The sequence below is a fragment of the Sinohyriopsis cumingii genome, chromosome 1 (assembly GCF_028554795.1).
Source record: "Sinohyriopsis cumingii isolate HCF-2022 chromosome 1, ASM2855479v2, whole genome shotgun sequence".
In the NCBI taxonomy this organism is placed as follows: Eukaryota; Metazoa; Mollusca; class Bivalvia; order Unionida; family Unionidae; genus Sinohyriopsis; species Sinohyriopsis cumingii.
This window is the reverse complement of record NC_142961.1, coordinates 23989183-24011832: the sequence shown is the minus strand read 5'-3', so window position 1 is coordinate 24011832 and position 22650 is coordinate 23989183. Positions and strand designations below refer to the sequence as shown.

General features: G+C 33.8%; 1 protein-coding gene across 8 annotated transcripts in view; it reads right to left on the bottom strand.

The window, feature by feature from the left end:
• LOC149806557 (uncharacterized) overlaps positions 1 to 22650 on the bottom strand; it is a 176359-nt gene that overhangs the window by 112393 nt on the left and 41316 nt on the right. For 5 of the 8 annotated variants that reach the window (XM_089954581.1, XM_089954603.1, XM_089954622.1 and 2 more), the window contains exons 7-10: positions 18801 to 18941; positions 11714 to 11854; positions 9048 to 9179; positions 732 to 869 (exon numbers count right to left, since the gene is read on the bottom strand). In XM_089954581.1, coding sequence (XP_089810707.1) covers positions 732 to 869; positions 9048 to 9179; positions 11714 to 11854; positions 18801 to 18941 — 552 coding nt within the window. The remainder of the gene's footprint in view (positions 1 to 731; positions 870 to 9047; positions 9180 to 11713; positions 11855 to 18800; positions 18942 to 22650) is intronic. The other 3 variants (XM_089954591.1, XM_089954597.1, XM_089954611.1) reach the window with 3 other exon arrangements.

The window sequence follows — 22650 nt, the reverse complement described above, 5'->3', positions numbered from 1 at the left end:
ATCAGACTTTAATTTCTTAAGCCTTTCTTAAATTTAACCAATCAAATGCCCTAAGTCTAGACTTAACTTAGGACCTATGTTGGTTGAAATTTAGACTAAGAGGTCCAAATCAGTTAGAGATATTTACCTTATCCCAGTGTAATTTGCACAAGATTAGTCAAACAGAACCTAGTTCACCTCGGTTAATATGTGCATATTTTGCTGGTTGGTAATTTCTTCTTAATTCTTTTCGACAGAAACTCTCAAATTTTAGTTTTTTGAAAATCTTTCTATAAATAATGAATTTTGAGCCTCAATAAGATCAGCTGATTAGGCCCAATATTCTTAAGACTTTTTCCTCAAGACACTCCAGCTTGAAACTTGAGAATCAGATATTATTCTTGAAGAACATGCTAGTTTAGCAAATCCAAAATTAAGTATATCGTTAAGTTCCATCAGAGAGGGGGGTTATGAGAATGTTGGCTAAGTTTACATTTGACATATTGTTTTTATATTTGATAATCACTTTGCACAGATTTTGTAAATGTTTTACTTTTTTGCAAAGTAGATTGGGAGTTTCAATTATAGAATACCTTGTAGTTTTAAGAAGAAAAAGATGTCAACACACCAAAGACCCACAGCTTAAGTTTGTGGAATGAAAGTACAAAGGAAGACCAAAAGTGCACCATTGAAATAAATAGTGCTGAGAAATCAAATAAGAATATTTTTTTCACTTTCTAAAAAATTCTTACCTCATCTCGTTGTCTGTAGGCCCCAGGACCTGGTGGGGGCTTGCTGGTAACATAAGAGTTATCTTCTCTTGGAGTTCGGTCCAGAACTGGAATTCCATTCTCTTGCTGAGCTCGCACATACATGTGTTCCTGTTGTTGCTGCAAAGGTGATAATTGCTTATGTTCATAAAAAATAATGATCTGAAGAAATATTATCAAAACGAAATTTGAAAAACAACCAAACAAATCAATATTCTGCATCTCTGAGGTAAATCATGTAGAACTGTCATCTTGAAACTCTGTCCAGTCATCAGCATTTTATCTATCACAGTGTATACAAACTACACTGTAACAATATTCTACCTGACTGACCATGCTATTAATATTTGACTTAGAAGCCTATTTACTTACTTTTATTAAAATTTGATATTTCAAGTGGATTTCTCTTGTTGCAATCAACTGGCCTATCGCCAGCAGTGATAACCACAGCTACTCATTAGCATATCACATAATAAAAACTTTTTTTTGTCTCATTTGACACTTACACCAATATTAACTAATATTAACACTAAGTTTACACTGAAAATTTCATAAACATTGGTTAAAAATGAATAAGTTATACTCCTTTCAATTTGTATATGTTACGTGATGCCAGTCAGCTTGGTGACCAATATTAGACCATAATACCCATCAAGCTATGGTGCCAATCAGCTTGGTGACAGGTGTTAGACCATAATACCCATCAAGCTATGGTGCCAGTCAGCTGGTTGACATATATTAGACCATTATACCCATCAAGCTATGGTGCCAATCAGCTTGATGACAGGTGTTAGACCATAATACCCATCAAGCTATGGTGCCAATCAGCTTGATGACAGACATTAGATCATAATACACATCAAGCTATGGTGCCAATCAGCTTGATGACAGGTATTAGACCATAATACCCATCAAACTATGGTGCCAGTCAGCTTGATGACAGACATTAAATCATAATACACATCAAGCTATGGTGCCAGTCAGCTTGATGACAGACATTAGATCATAATACACATCAAGCTATGGTGCCAATCAGCTTGATGACAGACATTAGATCATAATACCCATCAAGCTATGGTGCCAGTCAGCTTGATGACAGATGTTAGACCATAATACCCATCAAGCTATGGTGCCAATCAGCTTGATGACAGACATTAGATCATAATACCCATCAAGCTATGGTGCCAGTCAGCTTGATGACAGATGTTAGACCATAATACCCATCAAGCTATGGTGCCAATCAGCTTGATGACAGACATTAGATCATAATACACATCAAGCTATGGTGCCAGTCAGCTTGATGACAGATGTTAGACCATAATACCCATCAAGCTATGGTGCCAATCAGCTTGATGACAGATGTTAGACCATAATACCCATCAAGCTATGGTGCCAATCAGCTTGATGACAGACATTAGATCATAATACACATCAAGCTATGGTGCCAGTCAGCTTGATGACAGGTGTTAGACCATAATACCCATCAAGCTATGGTGCCAATCAGCTTGATGACAGATGTTAGACCATAATACCCATCAAGCTATGGTGCCAATCAGCTTGATGACAGGTGTTAGACCATAATACCCATCAAGCTATGGTGCCAATCAGCTTGATGACAGACATTAGATCATAATACACATCAAGCTATGGTGCCAGTCAGCTTGATGACAGATGTTAGACCATAATACCCATCAAGCTATGGTGCCAATCAGCTTGATGACAGACATTAGATCATAATACCCATCAAGCTATGGTGCCAGTCAGCTTGATGACAGATGTTAGACCATAATACCCATCAAGCTATGGTGCCAATCAGCTTGATGACAGACATTAGATCATAATACCCATCAAGCTATGGTGCCAGTCAGCTTGATGACAGATGTTAGACCATAATACCCATCAAGCTATGGTGCCAATCAGCTTGATGACAGACATTAGATCATAATACCCATCAAGCTATGGTGCCAGTCAGCTTGATGACAGATGTTAGACCATAATACCCATCAAGCTATGGTGCCAATCAGCTTGATGACAGATGTTAGACCATAATACCCATCAAGCTATGGTGCCAATCAGCTTGATGACAGACATTAGATCATAATACACATCAAGCTATGGTGCCAGTCAGCTTGATGACAGGTGTTAGACCATAATACCCATCAAGCTATGGTGCCAATCAGCTTGATGACAGATGTTAGACCATAATACCCATCAAGCTATGGTGCCAATCAGCTTGATGACAGGTGTTAGACCATAATACCCATCAAGCTATGGTGCCAATCAGCTTGATGACAGACATTAGATCATAATACACATCAAGCTATGGTGCCAGTCAGCTTGATGACAGATGTTAGACCATAATACCCATCAAGCTATGGTGCCAATCAGCTTGATGACAGACATTAGATCATAATACCCATCAAGCTATGGTGCCAGTCAGCTTGATGACAGATGTTAGACCATAATACCCATCAAACTATGGTGCCAATCAGCTTGATGACAGGTGTTAGACCATAATACCCATCAAGCTATGGTGCCATTCAGCTTGATGACAGACATTAGACCATAATAGCCGTTAAAATATGGTGCCAATCAACAAGGTAACAGACATTACACAATAAAATTCATCAAGCTATGGTGCCAGTCAGTTTGGTTAAGAGGTAATGAAACTATATGTATCATGTACTTCATTATAACACAGTCCCCTATATGGCAGCATACACTTAGGCTCCTAAGGACAGTGTTTAAATGAGGGAGTACTGTATGTATCATGTACTTTATTCTAAGGCTGTCAATATAAGCAGCATACACTATGGCTCCTGTGGACATTGTTATAATGAGAGAGCACTGAATGTATAATGTACTACATTACAAGGCAGACACTATAAAGCAGTATACTCTAAGACTCCTTAGAACAGTCTTATAATGAGAGAGCACTGTATGTATAAAGTGATTCATTATATGGCAGTCACTTTAAGGGAATATACTATATGGCTCTTTTGGGCAGTGTTATAATGAAGGAGTGCTGTATACATATGTACTTTATCATAATGCAGTCACTATAGGGCAGTATTTGCTATGGTTCCTGTGGACAGAGTTATAATGAGGGAGTACTGTACATATACACTGCTTCATTATAAGACAGTCACTATAAAACAGTATACACTACAGCTCCTGTCAACAGATTTATAATGAGGGAATACTGTATCTATAATGTACATCATTATAAGGTAGTCTCATTATAAGGCTGAATACTCAAGGTTCCTATGGACAGTCCTATAATTAGGGAGTACTATATCAAGTACTTTATTATAAGGCAATCTCACTATACGGCAGTATGCTCCATAGTTCCTAAGGACAGTTTTATAATAAGAGTATTCTATGCATACTGTACTTCATTATAAAGAAGTGTCACTATGAGGCAGTATACTCTATGATTCCTTTGGACAGTGTTATAATGATGGAATACTGTATGTAGTGATTAGTAATTTATATACTGTTTTCATTTGGATGTATACACATGATGAAGTACTGCATGGGAACTTATTCTATTCACTTCAACAAAAGTTTTCAAGCACCAGCACATCGTAAGATTTCATATCAATTAAAACTTTCTTAATCTTTGTTTTGGGTATTATGTAACTGAGCAAAGAATGTTATTAAATTTGTTTCAAATCAAGTCTTGATAGAAAAAGAGACAAGTTCCTTATATTTTCCAGGTTCATAATCCAAGCTAAAATCATTTATTAAAACCATTCCAACATTAGCTAAATTTTGACACTGCAAATTTCTTTATTTTGAGAAATTCATACAACATTACAATATTACCATGCATTGTATTATGCTAATCAGTCATTTCTGATAGAGAGAAATCTTAATATTTGTCATTAATGACTCGGGGGGAAAATGCTTTAATTGTCTTTAGTACATATGTAGATATCCACTGGGTTGTAACTATACATTGGGATATAGGACCCTATTAATGCTTGTTTATCACTCATTATTTGAGATCTTATCTTGTAAGTTAACAGTATACCTAAATAAACATCATAACCATATTTCATCTTCAGATGTCATAAGAAATAATTCACAACCATATATTCTCACTTATAAGAAGAGTCCAACTGCAAACTGCACAGACCCAGATCTGCAATCATATAATGCACAGCAGATCTGGGTATGTGACTTTGTTAGTAGTAATGAGCAGAACAAACAACATAGACCCCAATCTGTAAGCACATTATACTATGGCAAATTTTTTGTTGTTTTTAGTTTGACTTAATTTACAAGCAAAATGACCTCCAAAGCATGTCTGGAAGTGCAGCATGTAACCAGCTTAAAAAATAGCATAAACATGGAGACCTGATATACATTTATGTACTTAGCCATTATGACTGAGTGGTTACTTTGCCATTATGACTGAGTGGTTACTTTGCCATTATGACTGAGTGGTTACTTTGCCATTATGACTCAGTGGTTACTTTTCCATTATGACTCAGTGGTTACTTAGCCATTATGACTCAGTGGTTACTTTGATGGTCTTGCAACTGAAAAGGTGCAGATTTGAATCCTACAGTCAGATCAGCCCAGGGTGGCTGCCATGGTGTGTCATTGGGAAAGGCATTTTGCTCCTGATGTCTCAGCACTAAATAACATACTAGGGATTATGAGAAAATGTCAACTAAGGGCAGATGATTATCTAAATATTTAATCAGACATGGGGTTGAGTATGATGTACTCATTTACTTTGTAGTCCAGACTAGTTCTGAAATACTCATACTCATTATTCTCTTGGAGTGAAAGTATTCATTACTCATATTCTTGCTTTGATATGAAAAAAGTATTTCATATTTCTGGCTATATTTTAATGTATATCATATTTTAGACTCTAACAAAGGTCAGCTTTCCTCTCTTGAGTTTATATTAAATTATATAAGCAAGAATATATGATCCACATTTTAATAATCCAACAAAAATTATAGCAGAACTGCCCTGATGGCCTGTTTTGCTATTAAATATGTACAGATGAGGCTAGGTATAAACAAAATTTTGCCAAATTATTTTTCAAGATGAATGAATTATAAAATCTCTCACTTTGATTTCTCCTATGTTTCCACTGTTATATGAGACCTAATAATGATTCTTCCTTTCATGATAATTCATTTACAGATGTAGACTATGATTCATTATGACTGTCTGTCATCAATGTTATTATGGGATTGTTGTATGTTAACACAAGAAGAACCAACCTGCAACAAAAATATCATTTACACTTGATATTTTATAAATTAAGCTTGAAATATCTTATTAGTATTGTCTGTATGCAAAATGCAGGATGTTTATCACACAAATACTGTCCAAGGACTTTCACTTTCATGCTGTGCATTTACTCTTTATATCCTATTTCTTTGGGCAACTGAGCATATGTGCAAAGTATGTGAATTCAGTACTTAGGGCAACCAAGCATGTATGCATAGTGTTTCAGTACTTTGGGCAACTGAGCATGTAGGCACAGTGTGTTTCAGTACTTTCGGCAACTGAGCATGTATGCATAGTGTATGGACACAGAAGTTTGGGCAAGCAAGCATGTATTCAAAGTGTGGGCACAGTACATTGGGCAAGTGAATATATATGCATAGAGTGTTGACACAGCACTTTGGGCAAGTGAATATATATGCATGGAGTATGGACACAGTACTTTGGGCAATGAATCATGTATCCAAAGTGCGTGGACACTGTATGTTGGATAACCAAGTACGTATGCATAGACTGTGAACATTGTACTTTGGTCAACTGAGCACGTATGCATCATCTGTGGACACAATACTTAATATCTGGTACAAATGATATAACATAGACCTCACTGATTCTATATCAAAAGATTTGACCAAACTATAAATCTCCTCTTTGTCTTTGTGACTGATATCAAAGCTGATTGAACCCAGTGTTTTACTCTAGCATCATTCATTCCACATAACATTAAAAGCTTGGTTTCTTCCCTTCTGCCTTTCTGCTACTTGTAAATACATCTGTGTTTACAAATAAGTACAAATCCTGAAACATACAGACTACACACCTCTGGGCTTTCTGACCTTCTGGGCTATCACTTATTCTCTGTATCTTTATCCAACAAAATGATCAAACAAGATCTGTAATGATCATTTCATTTTTGGAAGTACCCCATAATGCATCAATGACAGAAAACAAGCCATATTGGTGATATCAAGATTTCTGATGAAAAATTTCACATTATTCTTTTCCTTATGAACCAGACACTTTTAAACTAAACAGACATAAATAAATGAGTATGAACCCTCTATGAATGTATTCTCTCTGAATTATAATTTGTGATAAAAGATTGTAATTTTTGTTGTTTTTTTATTTATAAAACTAGTATTTAAAGGAATTTTGAATGCAGTTAGACATGGGGGGTTTTCTTTGTCAATTCAGTAAATTTTAAGCTTTTAAATTTTGTATGCAATAAAAATGTCCAGTATACTCCATAAGTACCTTCTGAAGAGTACTAATATTAAAAAAAGCACTTGTACTGGTACTTAAGTAAATTCAAAGGTACACTGCCACATATCGGAAGCTAACTGGCCTATATGCTGTTAAAAGTCACAATAACTGGCATGGAATAGTTGCTGCAATGTGTCTGAAACTTTAGTGGTTAAACACCATCACCTGTGCAATGTGTGAATTGTATTGTGCAAAGCAATCATAATGAATAACACTAAAACAAGAGTCCCTCAAAGAGACTGACACTCTAGTGGCTGAAAGGGATTTCCAGGAATATAAAAATACAACCATTTCTTCTTTTTCTTATTGCTGAGTGCTGAAAACTTCTGTCATATTCTTGAGCTATGGTGTAAGATTTTCAAATCAGCCACTGCAGCAGCCATTTTAGACATAAGATTGTCACCATTTTCACTGTGGACAAACTGAATACAATTAGAAAATTTTAGGTGAATACCCATGTTGATATGACCATCCATTCAGTAGTATTAGATATAAGCATTTCAAATGTTCATTGTGGCAGCCATATGTATGATTAGATCAGCACAATACAAGCTACATATCATAATCAGTCTTCTGGTAAAATCCCAGGTCAATATGATTTTCCATGTAAGACAAGAAGCGATACAAAGAGTTTCAAGATGTTTGGCATGGTGGCCATACTGGAGGTCACACTGAAATCATTTTCATTTAGTACCAACTGGACATCATAAAATGTCTTCTAGTGAAAACACCAATGTTGATATGACTTTCCATCTAGGAAAAGTATTGGATATCGGATGGACACAATTTTTATTCATGAACAACTAGACAACATAAGAAGTCTTCCAGTGAAAACCCTATGTTGATACACATATAACTTACCACTCAGTAGGAGTAGCAATAACCAGTGGTGTCACTAAGGGGGTGCGGACCGCATTGAGTGACACCACCATCAGAGGGGGTGACACCAAAATGACTGTCATTAAAATTTTGAATTTTTGTGCAGGAAGGAGATCCATGGGGGTGACACCATGAGTTACTGCACATGATTGTGAATTTTTGTGCAGGAAAGGGGGCCATAGGGGTGATGCCATGTGTTACCACACTTGGTGACACCAACCCTAGTGATGCCACTGGCAATAACAAGATTTTAAGATGGCTGCTATGGTGGCCATACCAGATATCTGACTGGCACCTTTTATGTTTGGGAGCCACTAGACAACATAAAAAATTCTTCAGTTAAAGACCCATATTTATATGCCCATCACTATAGAAGGAGTAGCAATAACAATATTTTCAAGATGCCCAAGTGGAGCAATGTCCATAATGACCAACTAGACATCATAATAAATCTTCTGGTCAAAACCTATGTTGATATTACTATCTGTTCTGAGAAGTGGTCATAACAAGATTTTTAAGATGGCTGCCAAGGTGGCCATACTGGACATCATATCAGCATCACTTTCATTTCCAAGCAGCAGAAGTAGTGAAAACAACACGAGTATATGACATCATTGGATTTTCAAGCAGAACCATTTTCATTTAGCACAAACTAAACATCACGAGAAGTCTTTGGCAAACACTTGATGCCAATATGACTATCCATTTAGAAGGAGTAGTGATCAAGATGGCTGCTGTGGTGGACAATGATTGGACAACAGGCCATCCCATAAGATCTCTTGGTCTATGACCAGTGGAGCTAAAAACAAGCAAAAATGCAACAGCTGAAATTAAAAAGCACTAAAGCAACTACAAATGACTCAATAAACTGGTTGGTATTTGTCATGAGCGACATCAAACCTTCAACAATTCATCTCTATATTGCCGTTTCTTTTCAGCCATGTCTCTTAATCTGTCCGCCTCACCTTCAATCAGCAACCCACCTGGAGGAGTGTGAACTTTTTGATGTGGGTTCTGTCTCTCTTTTTCTTTCTGATGGTTTGAATAATAATACATACCTATTACATCTGATACAAAAAGCACATAAAGAGTATGAGAAAAAGGATCTCTACATTAGAAGACTTGTTAGCTTTGTAAAGAGTTAAAGAGTATCACTTCAAACAAAGTTAAAAATTGCTGGCACTCATTTGAAACAGGATCATTTCAAGAAGGTAAGTTTAAATCTTGTTCTTATTTTAACTTTGTCAATTTTGATTTTGCAAGGCAACTTGCATATTCTGTAACATCAGCCTCTGTTGTTAGATATTTATGCATTGCTCACATCTGTGAATAATAAACTCTATCATCATAACCTTGCCGTTACCATCTAAATTATTAAAGTTTTAATGAACTTTCGAATCAAATTAAACTTCACAATATTTAAATGTTTGTTTAACATAATGAAATGACATTTCAATGGAGAGTAAAATCTGTAAGTCTATTCTTGAAAGTGGAATTCACAGTATTTTTTATAAAAAAGGGCCAAAATTAAATGAATGTGAAGCTTAAATTTTTCAGCCTTATTTTTTATTTATCCATTAAATAATGTGAAAAATGAACCAATTTTAATACTACTGGATGGCAGAAATCCCCTTCTTCCACCAATGTTCAATTCTAGAATAGACCCTGAAATGTTCAATTCTAGAATAGACCCTGAAATGTTCAGTTCTAGAACAGAAACTGAATGAGAACAAGCAAAAGTGCAAGCAGGTGAGTACAACATTCATCTGTAATGCATAATCAGCAGTAACCAGCACAGACCAAGATCTGTTTTAGTAGAACATGCTAACATCTACCAAAGACACTCGCTTATAAGTTGAGTCTCACTGCACACGGCACAGACCCAGATTTGCTGTCATATAATGTGCTGGCAGATCTGGGTCAGTGCAGTTTGTTAGGAGTAATCAGTAGAACAAACAACATTGACCCTGATCTGCAGGTGCATTATGCCATGGCAGATCAGGATGTTTGTTGTTTACAGTTTGATTCAACTTACAAGTGAGTATATATGGTATGCTGTTTGCATCAAATAGTGTAGATCCTGATCTACCATTATGTACAGACTGCAGTCTATGCTGTAAGCAGGCTGACATGGATTACATATCAGCAAAAAGTGTCATCAATCATGCAAATAGTACTGAAAATGAAATAAATTCCCATCAACATTTACAACACTGCTAACATAACACCAAAAGCTGAAAGTTGCCTTTTCCTGAATCCCTAATTCGAAATCATTCTTCACAGCTGAATAATTATATAAATATGACTGGATACTTCCTATATTACTTCCATAATTTTAGTGTAATACAAAGTGCATAAAGCAGTGTAAAAAGTAGTGTACCTAAAGATTTTGACTGCAGTGTGTAATGTATTTAAAGTTTATTGGCGCTAATAGAAAAAATGATGATAATTACCAAGTAAATCAGATGGTGCATGTAAATGCAACACTTATCAGGTGCCATGTTTAATTGTTGTAAAGGAAAAGTTAAAGATCAGATTCATGTGGATTTAAGAAGATTACTGACAGTACAAAATGAGTTGTTATGTTGCTTTAGTTGTACTAGCAATCCTAAATCTGATTTTTTGCAAAGTAAAAACTATCATTATATGCCCCAAAAATCTACAAATCCAATATTTTCATTCCCAGACTGAAATACTACAGAAAATTCCAGAGTTGTTGAAAATGAGATTTTAAGTTACTTTATCTCACAAACAGCATAATGATGTCACAATTAATTACAAACTCCTGTTTGTATTTAAGTCATTTGTAGCTTGTTTAAAGCAAATCTTAGACAAAGGGAATGTGAGGGAATTTTGTATCAAATAACATTAGCATCAAGCCAAAGAACCAAATTCCAAGCCTTTGACAAGAGCAGCATGATAAATAAATTCTAATTTGTAAAATGAATCTGGAAAGTGAATTTCCAATGCAAGTCTGTAAATTTCAATGATTAATCTTACACTGTCCTAAACTTATTTAGGAAGTATTTTTATTTGATGTAATATCCCAAACTAGCCTCAATAAGTGAACACTCATCTTTTTCATCAAAACTTGCATACAAAGTTTTAATTTCTAAACACATGTATTTTGATCCAAGCATGCCATATGGCTGTCAAGGAGTTACTAAAACCTGGGCTAAATATCAAGACTTTCTTCCATCCTTCCACTGTGTATGCTTGCTATATTGTTACCACTTAAATTTGTTATATCAGTCTCAAAAACAAATCTTGCATGTTTTATTGGGTGCAACCATTTTGAAAGAGAGTATGAAATGCCAAACTGGAGAGCTCTCAACACAAGGAGAACTACTCAGTACACACATTCATGGGATTGGGACACTGTTCATGACATTATCAGTGTGCACTCCTTATCATTAGCTTTAATCTCAAGAAATTGACTCAAATGATAATTTTCAAAACATATGGTGTGGGTGATATATCAAACACAGTAATATATCAAATATAGTTATACTGAAGGAAATTATGATGCAAAAATCTAGATTTTACTCCTCCTGCTCAGAGCTCACCTGTCTCTGTCTTTGGTCATAAAGACTTATCTCCCTTGGAGAACCCACCAGAGGTCTCTCCGTTTTTCGGTAACCAATATGTGCAGGAGATGTTTCATTGGCTCTATCCCATACACGATTTAGTAATTGCTCCTGGTTTTGCTACAAATTAGGGATTAGGTAAGGATATGTTAGTGTTACCAGTGCCAAAAAAACAAAAGACAAATAGAAAGTAAAATGTATCTCAGTCCATCAACAAAAAGTAAGAAACATAAATCAAAAGAATTCCCATGGTCAGCTATGAATCTGAAAACTGGTTTTTGCATGTTTTTGAACAAATAATATCAAAAACAATTTTTGTTTGATCTGCATGTGTACATATTATAAAAGTTAATTTTATTGTAACAATCACACCAATGAGATTTTAAATAAAAATATAGCTCAACATTTTTATCATCAAATTTTCATCGCAACAGCATAGGTTTATTGATTTTTGTTTTAGTTCATAAAGAAGATTGAGAACTGTGAGAATTTATCTTAGAATAGTTTTATAGAGAGATTGTAAATCATCAGTGTTGTTGTTAATGTCCAGGTTTTTTAAAAAAAAATTCTCAGCAGAGAAAACTTTTGTAGAGGAATACAAAAAAACAATTATCATGCTTGTATGAGTAAATTGAGACTGTTAATTTCAAAATGCTAGGTCTGATAAATATTCTCTTGCTACAAAGCATCCAGTATAAGGCAGTCCCATTAATATAGTGGGAATGGTTCTTAATCCCATTTCACATTTTAATAGTACAGTATCAGTAACATGGGGTCCTGGGTGGCTGAGTAGTCTAATGCACTCACCTTTACCAATCACTGCCATCAAACCTCAGTCCATGTGGGTTCAAGTCTTGGGCTCTGCCAGTATAGTTATGTGAGAAAGCCTGCTAGTAGTTCCCCATGGTTTGGTGGTTCTTACCAGGGTTTGCCTGGGTTATTCCTCTGCCAGTTATACTGGCCACCATGTATAGCCTATTCTGTGCTGAAAAATGGTGTTAACCCACAACAATAATCAGTAATGTGTACAAACTGCCTCATTCTAAGGTGTACTCACATATAAAGGTGGCATTTTGATGGCTCCCATAAACAGTTATAGTGAGGGACTGCTGTGTTAATAGGATGAAGGAATAGGAAGGTGGATCATAAAGTATTTATTGGATAGGAGTATGTATGCCATAGCTAGTGACAAAGTTCATCACAGAAAGAAAAAAAATTGAACAGTTTGTACATGCAGTTCATGCACAAATAAAAATAATAAAAAATTAAATCTGATTTGATAGAAGGATAACAAGAGTTTAAAAGACCAATGAGACGGAGGGCTAAAGAGCATTTCAGTCATAAAAGGATGTGTGTGGGGTGTGGCAGGGTGCGTGTGTGCATGAATGTGTGTACATACATGCCTGTATGTGTGCTTGTGTGAGATTTGGATTTTTAACATAGCTTTAACAACTTTTCAGCCATATTGCTATGATGCCTGCATTGTGGCAGTTTATGGTGATCTCTAGCACTGGGACATCATGCCACAGGCATGTAGCAAGATGTCCCACCCAGTCACATTATCCTGACACCAGGCCGACCATCCCTAACACTAACCTCTTAAAGCTGAGCATCTAGCGAGGCAGCTGTTACCATTTTTATAAGTCTTTGGTATGACCTGGCTGAGGTTTGAACCCCATACCTCCCACATCCTAGGTGAAGGCTCTAATGACAGGCTACTGGAGGGGTGGATATGGGGCAGGAGAAAATAACAAGTAATTTTTTCCCCCTTAACAACATCTAATATTTCTATCATCACAGTTTCACAAAAGATGACAGTTAACTGTTCTTATGATCTTAATGGAATGATTTTTCTTTTTTTCATTTTTTAATTTATGCTTTTTAGGCTTTCTCAAAATTTGATACACATATACAAGTACCTTACTGCTAACTGTTATGATCTTTAATGAGGAAAATGTATACAATTTATTCCAATATCCAGTCAGTGTATCTGTAATGTATACAATTTATTCCAATATCCAGTCAGTGTATCTGTAAAAGATGCTGTCATATAAATGTTTTTCCAGTTTTTATTATATGTTAAGCCAAGAAAATTCATTCAATTAAATTTTAAGTCTATTGGCAATGCTTATATTTTTACAATTCTTTTAATTTTATATACTTTTGACAGATTTGTAACACAGGTTAAGTTTGATATATTATCTTGTAGTGCTGCATGTTTACACTTATTTGGAAGACTTTATCTTCCTAAAGGTGTTTGCAATATGTCATTTATATGTTTTAGAAATTAACTTTGACTTGGCACAATATAGCCAATATTGTGCTGACATGCTGTTAAACCACACACACACACACACACACACAAACAGAGTGATCTAGACTTTTGACTGGTTTTAAATACTGATTAATTTTTTTCCCATGGAACATTTTTATCAGTGAATAATTTTTCAGTGCATAAATCTTCAGATTCATTGCTGAACATGTAAAACATTCAGTGCCTCAGCCTTGATATGGAAAGTAACAAAAATCCAAAGAAAGCTGTTTTCCTATTATGAATACTGCAAAAGCTGATGATATTTTAGACTTTCATTTAATCACATGACTATGCTGTGTTCTATGGGTTAAATCTGTATCATAATTTTCGTACTAAATACATATAATAGCATCAATATGTCATATAAAGCCAAGTTATCCAATGTATTTCAAAGTCTCTTCCCTGTACAGTAATACCTTTTCACAGCTTGGTCAAATAAATTCATGATTTTCATCATGTGATAAATAAAATCTTGCATATATGATCATTTCAAGTTAATTTATGAATTATTATTCAATAATTTTAATATTTTTCTTACTCAGGCTCACAAAACATAGAAATTATTCAACTTGTTTGGTATTATTTTTTTTTAAGTAAGGTTAGGAAGAATCTTTTTACGCAATAATTACGATTAAGTTAGTAATGGTATTTCCCATAAAAATTAAAATTCATCAATTAAAAAGCAACAACAATGAATTACATAATTAAATCAATACAGAACCCATACTATTTTTCTTAAAAGTCCTTTATCCCTTTATATTCCCCATGCAATAGGGAGTGATAAAGATATAGGAATGTCTATGTGTACATCTGTAATCCATATGTTTATTCATAAACATTTCATTTTTGAAGCATGACTTTCAAAATATTCAAGGTTCTTAACAAACGTTGATAAACATGTCAAACAAATAAGTTGTGTAGAGATGTCTTTTGCTAGTCATAATTTTCTACATTCAATATCTGTGTTACCATGGATACAAAGTGTAGCATGAGTAGCATACAAATTGAGGGTGATTGGACATAAGGTACTAGTAGACATTTCTGTTTAGTACAAATCTCAAACTGTTCAAAGTATTTTAACAAAATTTGGTACACATGTCACACAAGTGTAATGGAGCCTTTTGATACTAAAAATGTGTTCCGTTTAATATTTTTATGTTACCATGAAATCAAGGAGCAGTATAAGTAGTCAGTCAATCACAGTTTCATTTTCACAGCAGAATTCTAAAACTTCATACTTATTACAAAAGTGGTCCCTATGTCCATTTTGCTCTTCAATTTCAATATTTTTAATGTGTTGTCCTTTTGTCTGTTTATTATCCATCCATTATTCTCACTTCTTTTCTGACACAAAAATCCCAAGCTACTGAAGATATCTCTATAAAGAATTTGGTATCAGCTTAATCAGATTAATGGTGTAGACCTGCCTTTAGATATTCACAAATCTTCAATTTCAATATTTTTTTGATGTTAACCATTTCTTTTGTCCTGCATCAATCCATAGTTATTGCAAACACTGAAAACTTAAATGTACCAAATGTCAATAAAAGACAGATTACGAGTCTTTATTAGAGTGGAGTACCAGAGGTATATGTCATCTCTAGATTACTAGTGCCAGACCACGGAGTACTTTCATCAAAAGCCTTAAATTAAGTGGAGTACCAGGGGGATATGTCATCTCCAGATTACTAGTGCTAAACCATGGAGTACTTTCAGTGGGAGTCTTAATTAGAGTGGAGTACCAGAGGGAAATGTCATCTCTAGATTACTAGTGCTAGACCATGGAGTACTTTCATCAAAAGCCTTAAATTAAGTGGAGCACCAGAGATATGTCATATCTAGATGAATCTTATTATAAAAGCACCACCTTTGTAAAATGAAATAATTTTTGGGGTAACTAACTAATAACATCATACAATATCAGATTGTATATTACACGAGACCAGGAACCCCATCCCCATACTTGGACAGAATTTTCTATGGTATTTTCTTGTTTTAAATTTGATATTCTAATTCACTGATCATGTTATGTATGCCATACTGTGGCTGAGGCTCTGAATAATAACTGTTGAACAAAAAACCAAACAACAGTCAAACCTGTCAATAACAGCCACCCAATGAAAAGGCAAACCTGGACTCTGTACACATGTTCACCTTTCAAAATTGGGTTTTGAACAAATACCAGGGGACCATTACACTTATAACATTTATAAAGGAAATTTGTCAGGAGGAGATAAGAATGAACATTGTGAACAAGTTGACCACTATGTAAAGGTGACTGTTACAGCAGGGTTGACTGTATCAAGAAAACCTAGAGAAGACAATATAAAAATAGCACACATAAACTTAAGTATCCCAAAAGCTGATGTAAACAGGCAATACCAGCTATTAGTATATTAATGGAAATATAGAACATGGCATCCAGTATTCCAAATTTAAACATGGAATCAATATTAGTAGCTAAAAGACATATTCCATTAATTTGTAAGATGATAGCAATAACTTTAACAATAATGTTATTCTGATAATAATAGTCTTGAGAAATTAATTTTTTTTAGGACTCAATCATTTGGATGCAAAGATATGACAAAATAGTTTATAAAAAGAGTCCCTCAAAAGGACTGATGCTCTACTAGCTCCAAAAATTTCCTGGAATCAGAATATAACTGATTCTTGTTTTAACAGTTCAATGTTGAAATCATCACTGATATTCATGAGCAATAACAAGATTTTCAAGATGGCCACCATAGAGATGACACTGGATGTAAGATTGGCACCATTTTCATTTGGATCTGGACTAACGATAATAAGAAGTCTTATAGTGAAAACCATATGTTGTTATGACCATTCATTCAGGAGGAGTAATAATAAATAAGATTGTCAAGATCACTGCCATGGTTACTATATTAGATATTCAGATTAATATAATTTTAATTTGCCACCAGCTAGACACCATATGGAGTTTTGTGGTGAAATCCCAATGTCAATATGATTTTCTGTGCAAGAGAAGAAGCAATAGAATGTAATAAGATTTTCAAGCTGGCTGCCACAGTTAAATTTAATGTCAGGTCATTATTTTCATTTAGGACCAACTAACATCATAAGAAGTCTTTCAGTGAAATCTCATGTCGATATGACCAAATGATCCATCAGAAATAGTGATAACAAGATTTTCAAGATGGTCACCGTGGCAGCTGTACTTGATGTCAGATTGGCAACATTTTCATTTAGGACCAACTAGACTTCAAAAGAAGTCATTTGGTAAAAGGCCTATGTCAGTATCACTTTCCATTCAGGGAGAGAAGTGAATTTTTTTTCAAGATTAATACTGTGAAGTCAGAACAGCACCATTTCATTTAGGACCAACTATTCATCATAAATTATTTGATGAAAACCCAACGCAGATATAACCATCCATCCAGGGGGAGTAGCAATAACACCAAGATGGATGCCATGGTAGCCATAGTGGATGCCAGAATGGCACCATTTTCATTAGGCAACTAGGCATGGTCAGAAGTGTTTTAGTGAAAACCCATATTGATACGACTATCCGTAAAGGAGGAGTAGTGATAAGATTTTCATGTTGGTTGTCTGAGTATCATCATTTTCATTTACAAGTACAATGAGATGCATATGCATGTACAATTTCATGGCAATCCTCTAAGTATTTTAGATGAAGTAGAGATAACAAACTTGTGATAATGGAAGGATAGATAATGGACAACAGGCCATTCCATAAGCTCTTCTGGTCTGTGGCCAATAGAGCTAAAAATAGTTTCTTTATTTCCATAAAATTATAGTTCAATACTAAAATTGACATGAATTGAGCATGTGCAAAAAAATATGAGCTCATAACAACTTTATGAGTTTTATTTTCCTTTACCAATAAAATCTATTCCATTCCTTGGGTAAAATTTAAAAAATCCTGCTTATCAGAAAAATAATGTAACACTATAAATGTGTTTGTGTGCAAATGTAGGTAAACAATAAAAGTAACTTACCAGTTTAAACAGAAGCACAAAGTTCACACATTTATGGCCTGATAGGATCCCCAATTTCAGAAAAATTTAGTTTTCACTACTGATGTTGTTTTTGTCTTGAATTCAGTTATGTCAATAAAATTTCACATTTGTTTCAAGTGATGTTTTAAATGTATCTGGGCATTAGAACAACTATCCATGGACTAATGCATATCTGTTAAACAGTCATAAATTATTACTTCTGCATGATTATTAAGAAAAAAAAGTTTTTAAAATTAATGCAAGATCAAGAACATACAATATTTTCCTAATTCTCTTCAATCCATTGTGCTACACAGTCTTTGACAAATTGTGCTATCTTTTTTCTGATAATGTTTATATTTTTCTATAAAGAATTTTTTTGGTATTCTATAAATATTTGTTATTTTCAATATTAATATTCTTAAATTTTAATTTTGAGCTTATCAAAGAATAAAAACATCCCCAAGAAAGTCTCCTATATTTATTTTATAATGTTGAGACTAAGTTCCTTATAGTAACTATGTACAACATATACATGTGGAACAAAGCACCTGTGGAACATAGTACTTGTAGAACACAGTATATGTATTCATCTGTATAACATATACGTGTAGAACATAGTACTTGTAGAACACAGTATATGTATTCATAGGTATAACATATACATGTAGAACATAGTACTTGTAGAACAAAGCACTTGTATTCCATCTTATCAACAGCAACAGAAATCACTTAGGACTTGAGTATAAACCTTGTCAAGCAATTCTCGATATTCTTGTTTTCTGGCAGCATCCAATGCTTTGCGTTCCTGTTCATACTGTCCAATGTCAAGGCCACCAGGGGGCGTTGGCACTCTTCCCTTCAAGGCAAACTCACGCTCTGCTTTTCCTTTCTACCAAGTGAAAATTGGGATTAAGGACAAATGTCTCCTTGCATCCAAAGAAGGTAATTGGCTTGCATACATTTTTCATGATTTGATTTCTACCTTGAAATGTTGAATGAAAATTTTTAAAATCACTGACAACCAATTAATGAGTAAACCAACTATCATTAATCATTTCTTCATACTGATTAATACTTCATGAATCCTACTGAATGGATAATACATGTGGTAATTATTCCTAATACTTACAAACTTTTACATTCTTTGTCCAAGTTTGATCATAGATAACCTTTTCTATCCAGAACAGATCTAGATATGTCTATTTATAGTATCAAATATTTATCATATACTTTTGTTCTCATTGCAACTGGGTTTAAAGATGACCCACTATGAAGCATGCTTTTGAAGCTAATTTATTTATCTTCCTAATTTGAATCTGAAATTGTTTTTGTTTTTATATCTCATGAACACTTCAAATATGGGGCAATAGTTTCTGCTAAACAAATTTAGGCTTTATGTGTTTAAATTTTGCACATAAATTTAACTGAGGTGAAATCATTTATTGCTGCATAATAAATCTCAACTGTAATTGCATCACTGAAAATTTAAGTCTAATTTGTATTGGATAAGAAATATTAATAAGCCATCATTCCCATCTACTGACTGATTTAATGTAGCTATTGGATGAAAAGATATGGAGAGTTAAAATGTTTACTGTAAATTGGCTTCGATATCAAACACATTTTGAGCATTTTCCACTGTAAATCACATTCCTGATTTAAAACAATATCTTTTATACTATCATTTATAACTTGTAATCAAATGGAACAGATTATGAAAACATGAAGAGTATAACGAATGCAACCTGATTCAAAATGATCTAAAGCTAATGAATTTATTTAAACTGTATCATCTATTGAAACTGTCTTACAATTAATATTTTTTTTAAAGATTCAAAGAAGAGAATGGTGCTGAAGAGAAAATGGAACTAGATGTTTAAACCATTGAAGAAATGAGGAAAGACCAAAGCAATTTATGAATGGGCCAAACAGATAAACAGTGATGCCTCTCTAAGCTGGCCTCATTGTGATGAACCTATCTGAGCACAAAGGATTCAGGATATATTATGCCCAAAATGCTCTCAACTAATGGAGGCTGCAGACATGGTGGTTCAATGGTTAGCATATTGGACTCATGATTAAAAGGGTGCAGATTAAAATCCTACCACTGGATCAGTCCAGGTCAGCTAACACAGTGTATTATTGGGCAAGTCAATTTACCCCAACTGCCTTGTAGTGCCATGAAATACCAAACCAGATCAAACTCAGTACAGAAACTAAATTCAGACTAAAACCTCCTAAATTAAAAAGTGTACTTAGAGTTTCTAAGTTTTGTTAAAATTTGACATGTAATGTAGAGAAAGAAACAATTAGATTATCCAAAAAAATCTGATCTTTACCTCTCAACAAAGTTACAGAAAATCAAAGGTTGGGAAATTTCAGCAGAAGTTAAAAATTTCGTGCTCAGACAGTTTAGTGATTATTCCACCTGGACTACATTTTTCCGATGTCTCCGAATGCAAATGACAATTATTGCAAACAGATTTCTTCTATCTTTTTTTAACCAATTGATTAATCTGAATTCATTTATATAAGTGAAACAGTTGGGAACAAAATGTCTGAATTAATGGCAATTTCACAATTATTGGAAATGAAATTATCATTGTAATTTATCATGCTGTATGTTAAAGAATAAGACTGTCCTGATATTAAATATAAAGTTATGAAGAAATGAAGATAGAAAATTTATAATCTGAGCAATAATTCAAAGGAGACTTTTTGCATCGTATTTTTTTCTTCACAAAATTTTGATCATTACTGTTGAAAATGTATATACTTTGTCCACATCCTTGACAGAGTTCAGGCCAGAATTTTATTTACAGGAAGTCATGGAGGCTCATTAGCTTAAGAAATGGGGCCATTTTGTTAGCTTACTAGGCACTCATAATAATGAAGTCAGGCAAATAAAAAGTCTGTACCAGCTGTTGCATGATATCAGTTGTCACATGACTGTCTCTTAGTTATGATTCTGTGCAGTGTTTTTGATGGTACTTGTATTACAATTTTTTTTCCCCTGCCATCAGCAAATATACTGCCTATAATCTAATGAACAATGATCATTTTATAGCTGGTTCCATAAGAATGAACAATGATCATTTTATAGCTGGTTCCATAAGAATGAACAGTGATCATGTTATAATTGGTTCCATAAGAATGAACAATGATCATGTTATAATTGATTCCATAAGAATGAACAATGATCATGTTATAATTGATTCCATAAGAATGAACAATGATCATGTTATAATTGGTTCCATAAGAATGAACAATGATCATGTTATAATTAGTTCCATAAGAATGAACAATGATCATGTTATAATTGGTTTCATAAGAATGAACAATGATCATGTTATAGCTGGTTCCATAAGAATGAACAATGATTATGCTCTGATTGATTCTGTAATTATGAACAGAGATCATGTTATAATCAGTTCCACAAGAATGACCAGCAATCATATTATAACTGGTTCCATAAGAATGACCTATGATTATAATTGGTTCTGAATAATGAACAACAGTCATGTTGTAACTGGTTCAATAAGAATGAACAAAGATCATGCTATAACAGGTACCATTAAATAATGAAAAATGATCATATTATAACTGGTTCTGTAAGAATGAACAATGATCATGTTACAAGTGGTTCTGTAAGAATGAACAATGTTCATGTTATAATTGGTTCCATAAGAATGAACAATGATCATGTTATAATTGATTCCATAAGAATGAACAATGATCATGTTATAATTGGTTCCATAAGAATGAACAATGATCATGTTATAACTGGTTCCATAACAATGAACAATGATCATGTTATAATTGGTTCTGTAAGAATGAACAATGTTCATGTTATAATTGGTTCCATAAGAATGAACAATGATTATGTTATAATTGATTCCATAAGAATGAACAATGATCATGTTATAATTGATTCCATAAGAATGAACAATGATTATGTTATAATTGGTTCCATAAGAATGAACAATGATCATGTTATAACTGGTTCCATAATAATGAACAATGATCATGTTATAATTGGTTCCATAAGAATGAACAATGATCATGTTATAACTGGTTCCATAATAATGAACAATGATCATGTTATAATTGGTTCTGTAAGAATGAACAATGATCATGTTATAATTGGTTCCATAAGAATGAACAATGATCATGTTATAATTGATTCCATAAGAATGAACAATGATCATGTTATAATTGGTTCCATAAGAATGAACAATGATCAGGTTATAAATACTTCCCTAATAACCAACAATGATCATGTTATAATTGGTTCTGTAAGAATGAACAATGATCATATTATAATTGGTTCCCTAATAACAAGCAATGATCATGTTATAATTGGTTCCAAAAGAATGAGATATGATCAGATTATAAATACTTCCCTAATAACCAACAAAGATCATGTTATATTGGTTCCATAAGAATTAACAGCAATCATATTATAACTGGTTCCATAAAGATGAGTAACAATCAAGTTATAACTGTTTCCATATGGCAAATGGTGCAAATCATCCACTGCATAGGGTCAATATGTATTTTCTGCACAATTACTTTAAAGAAACTGAACCATATTTTAC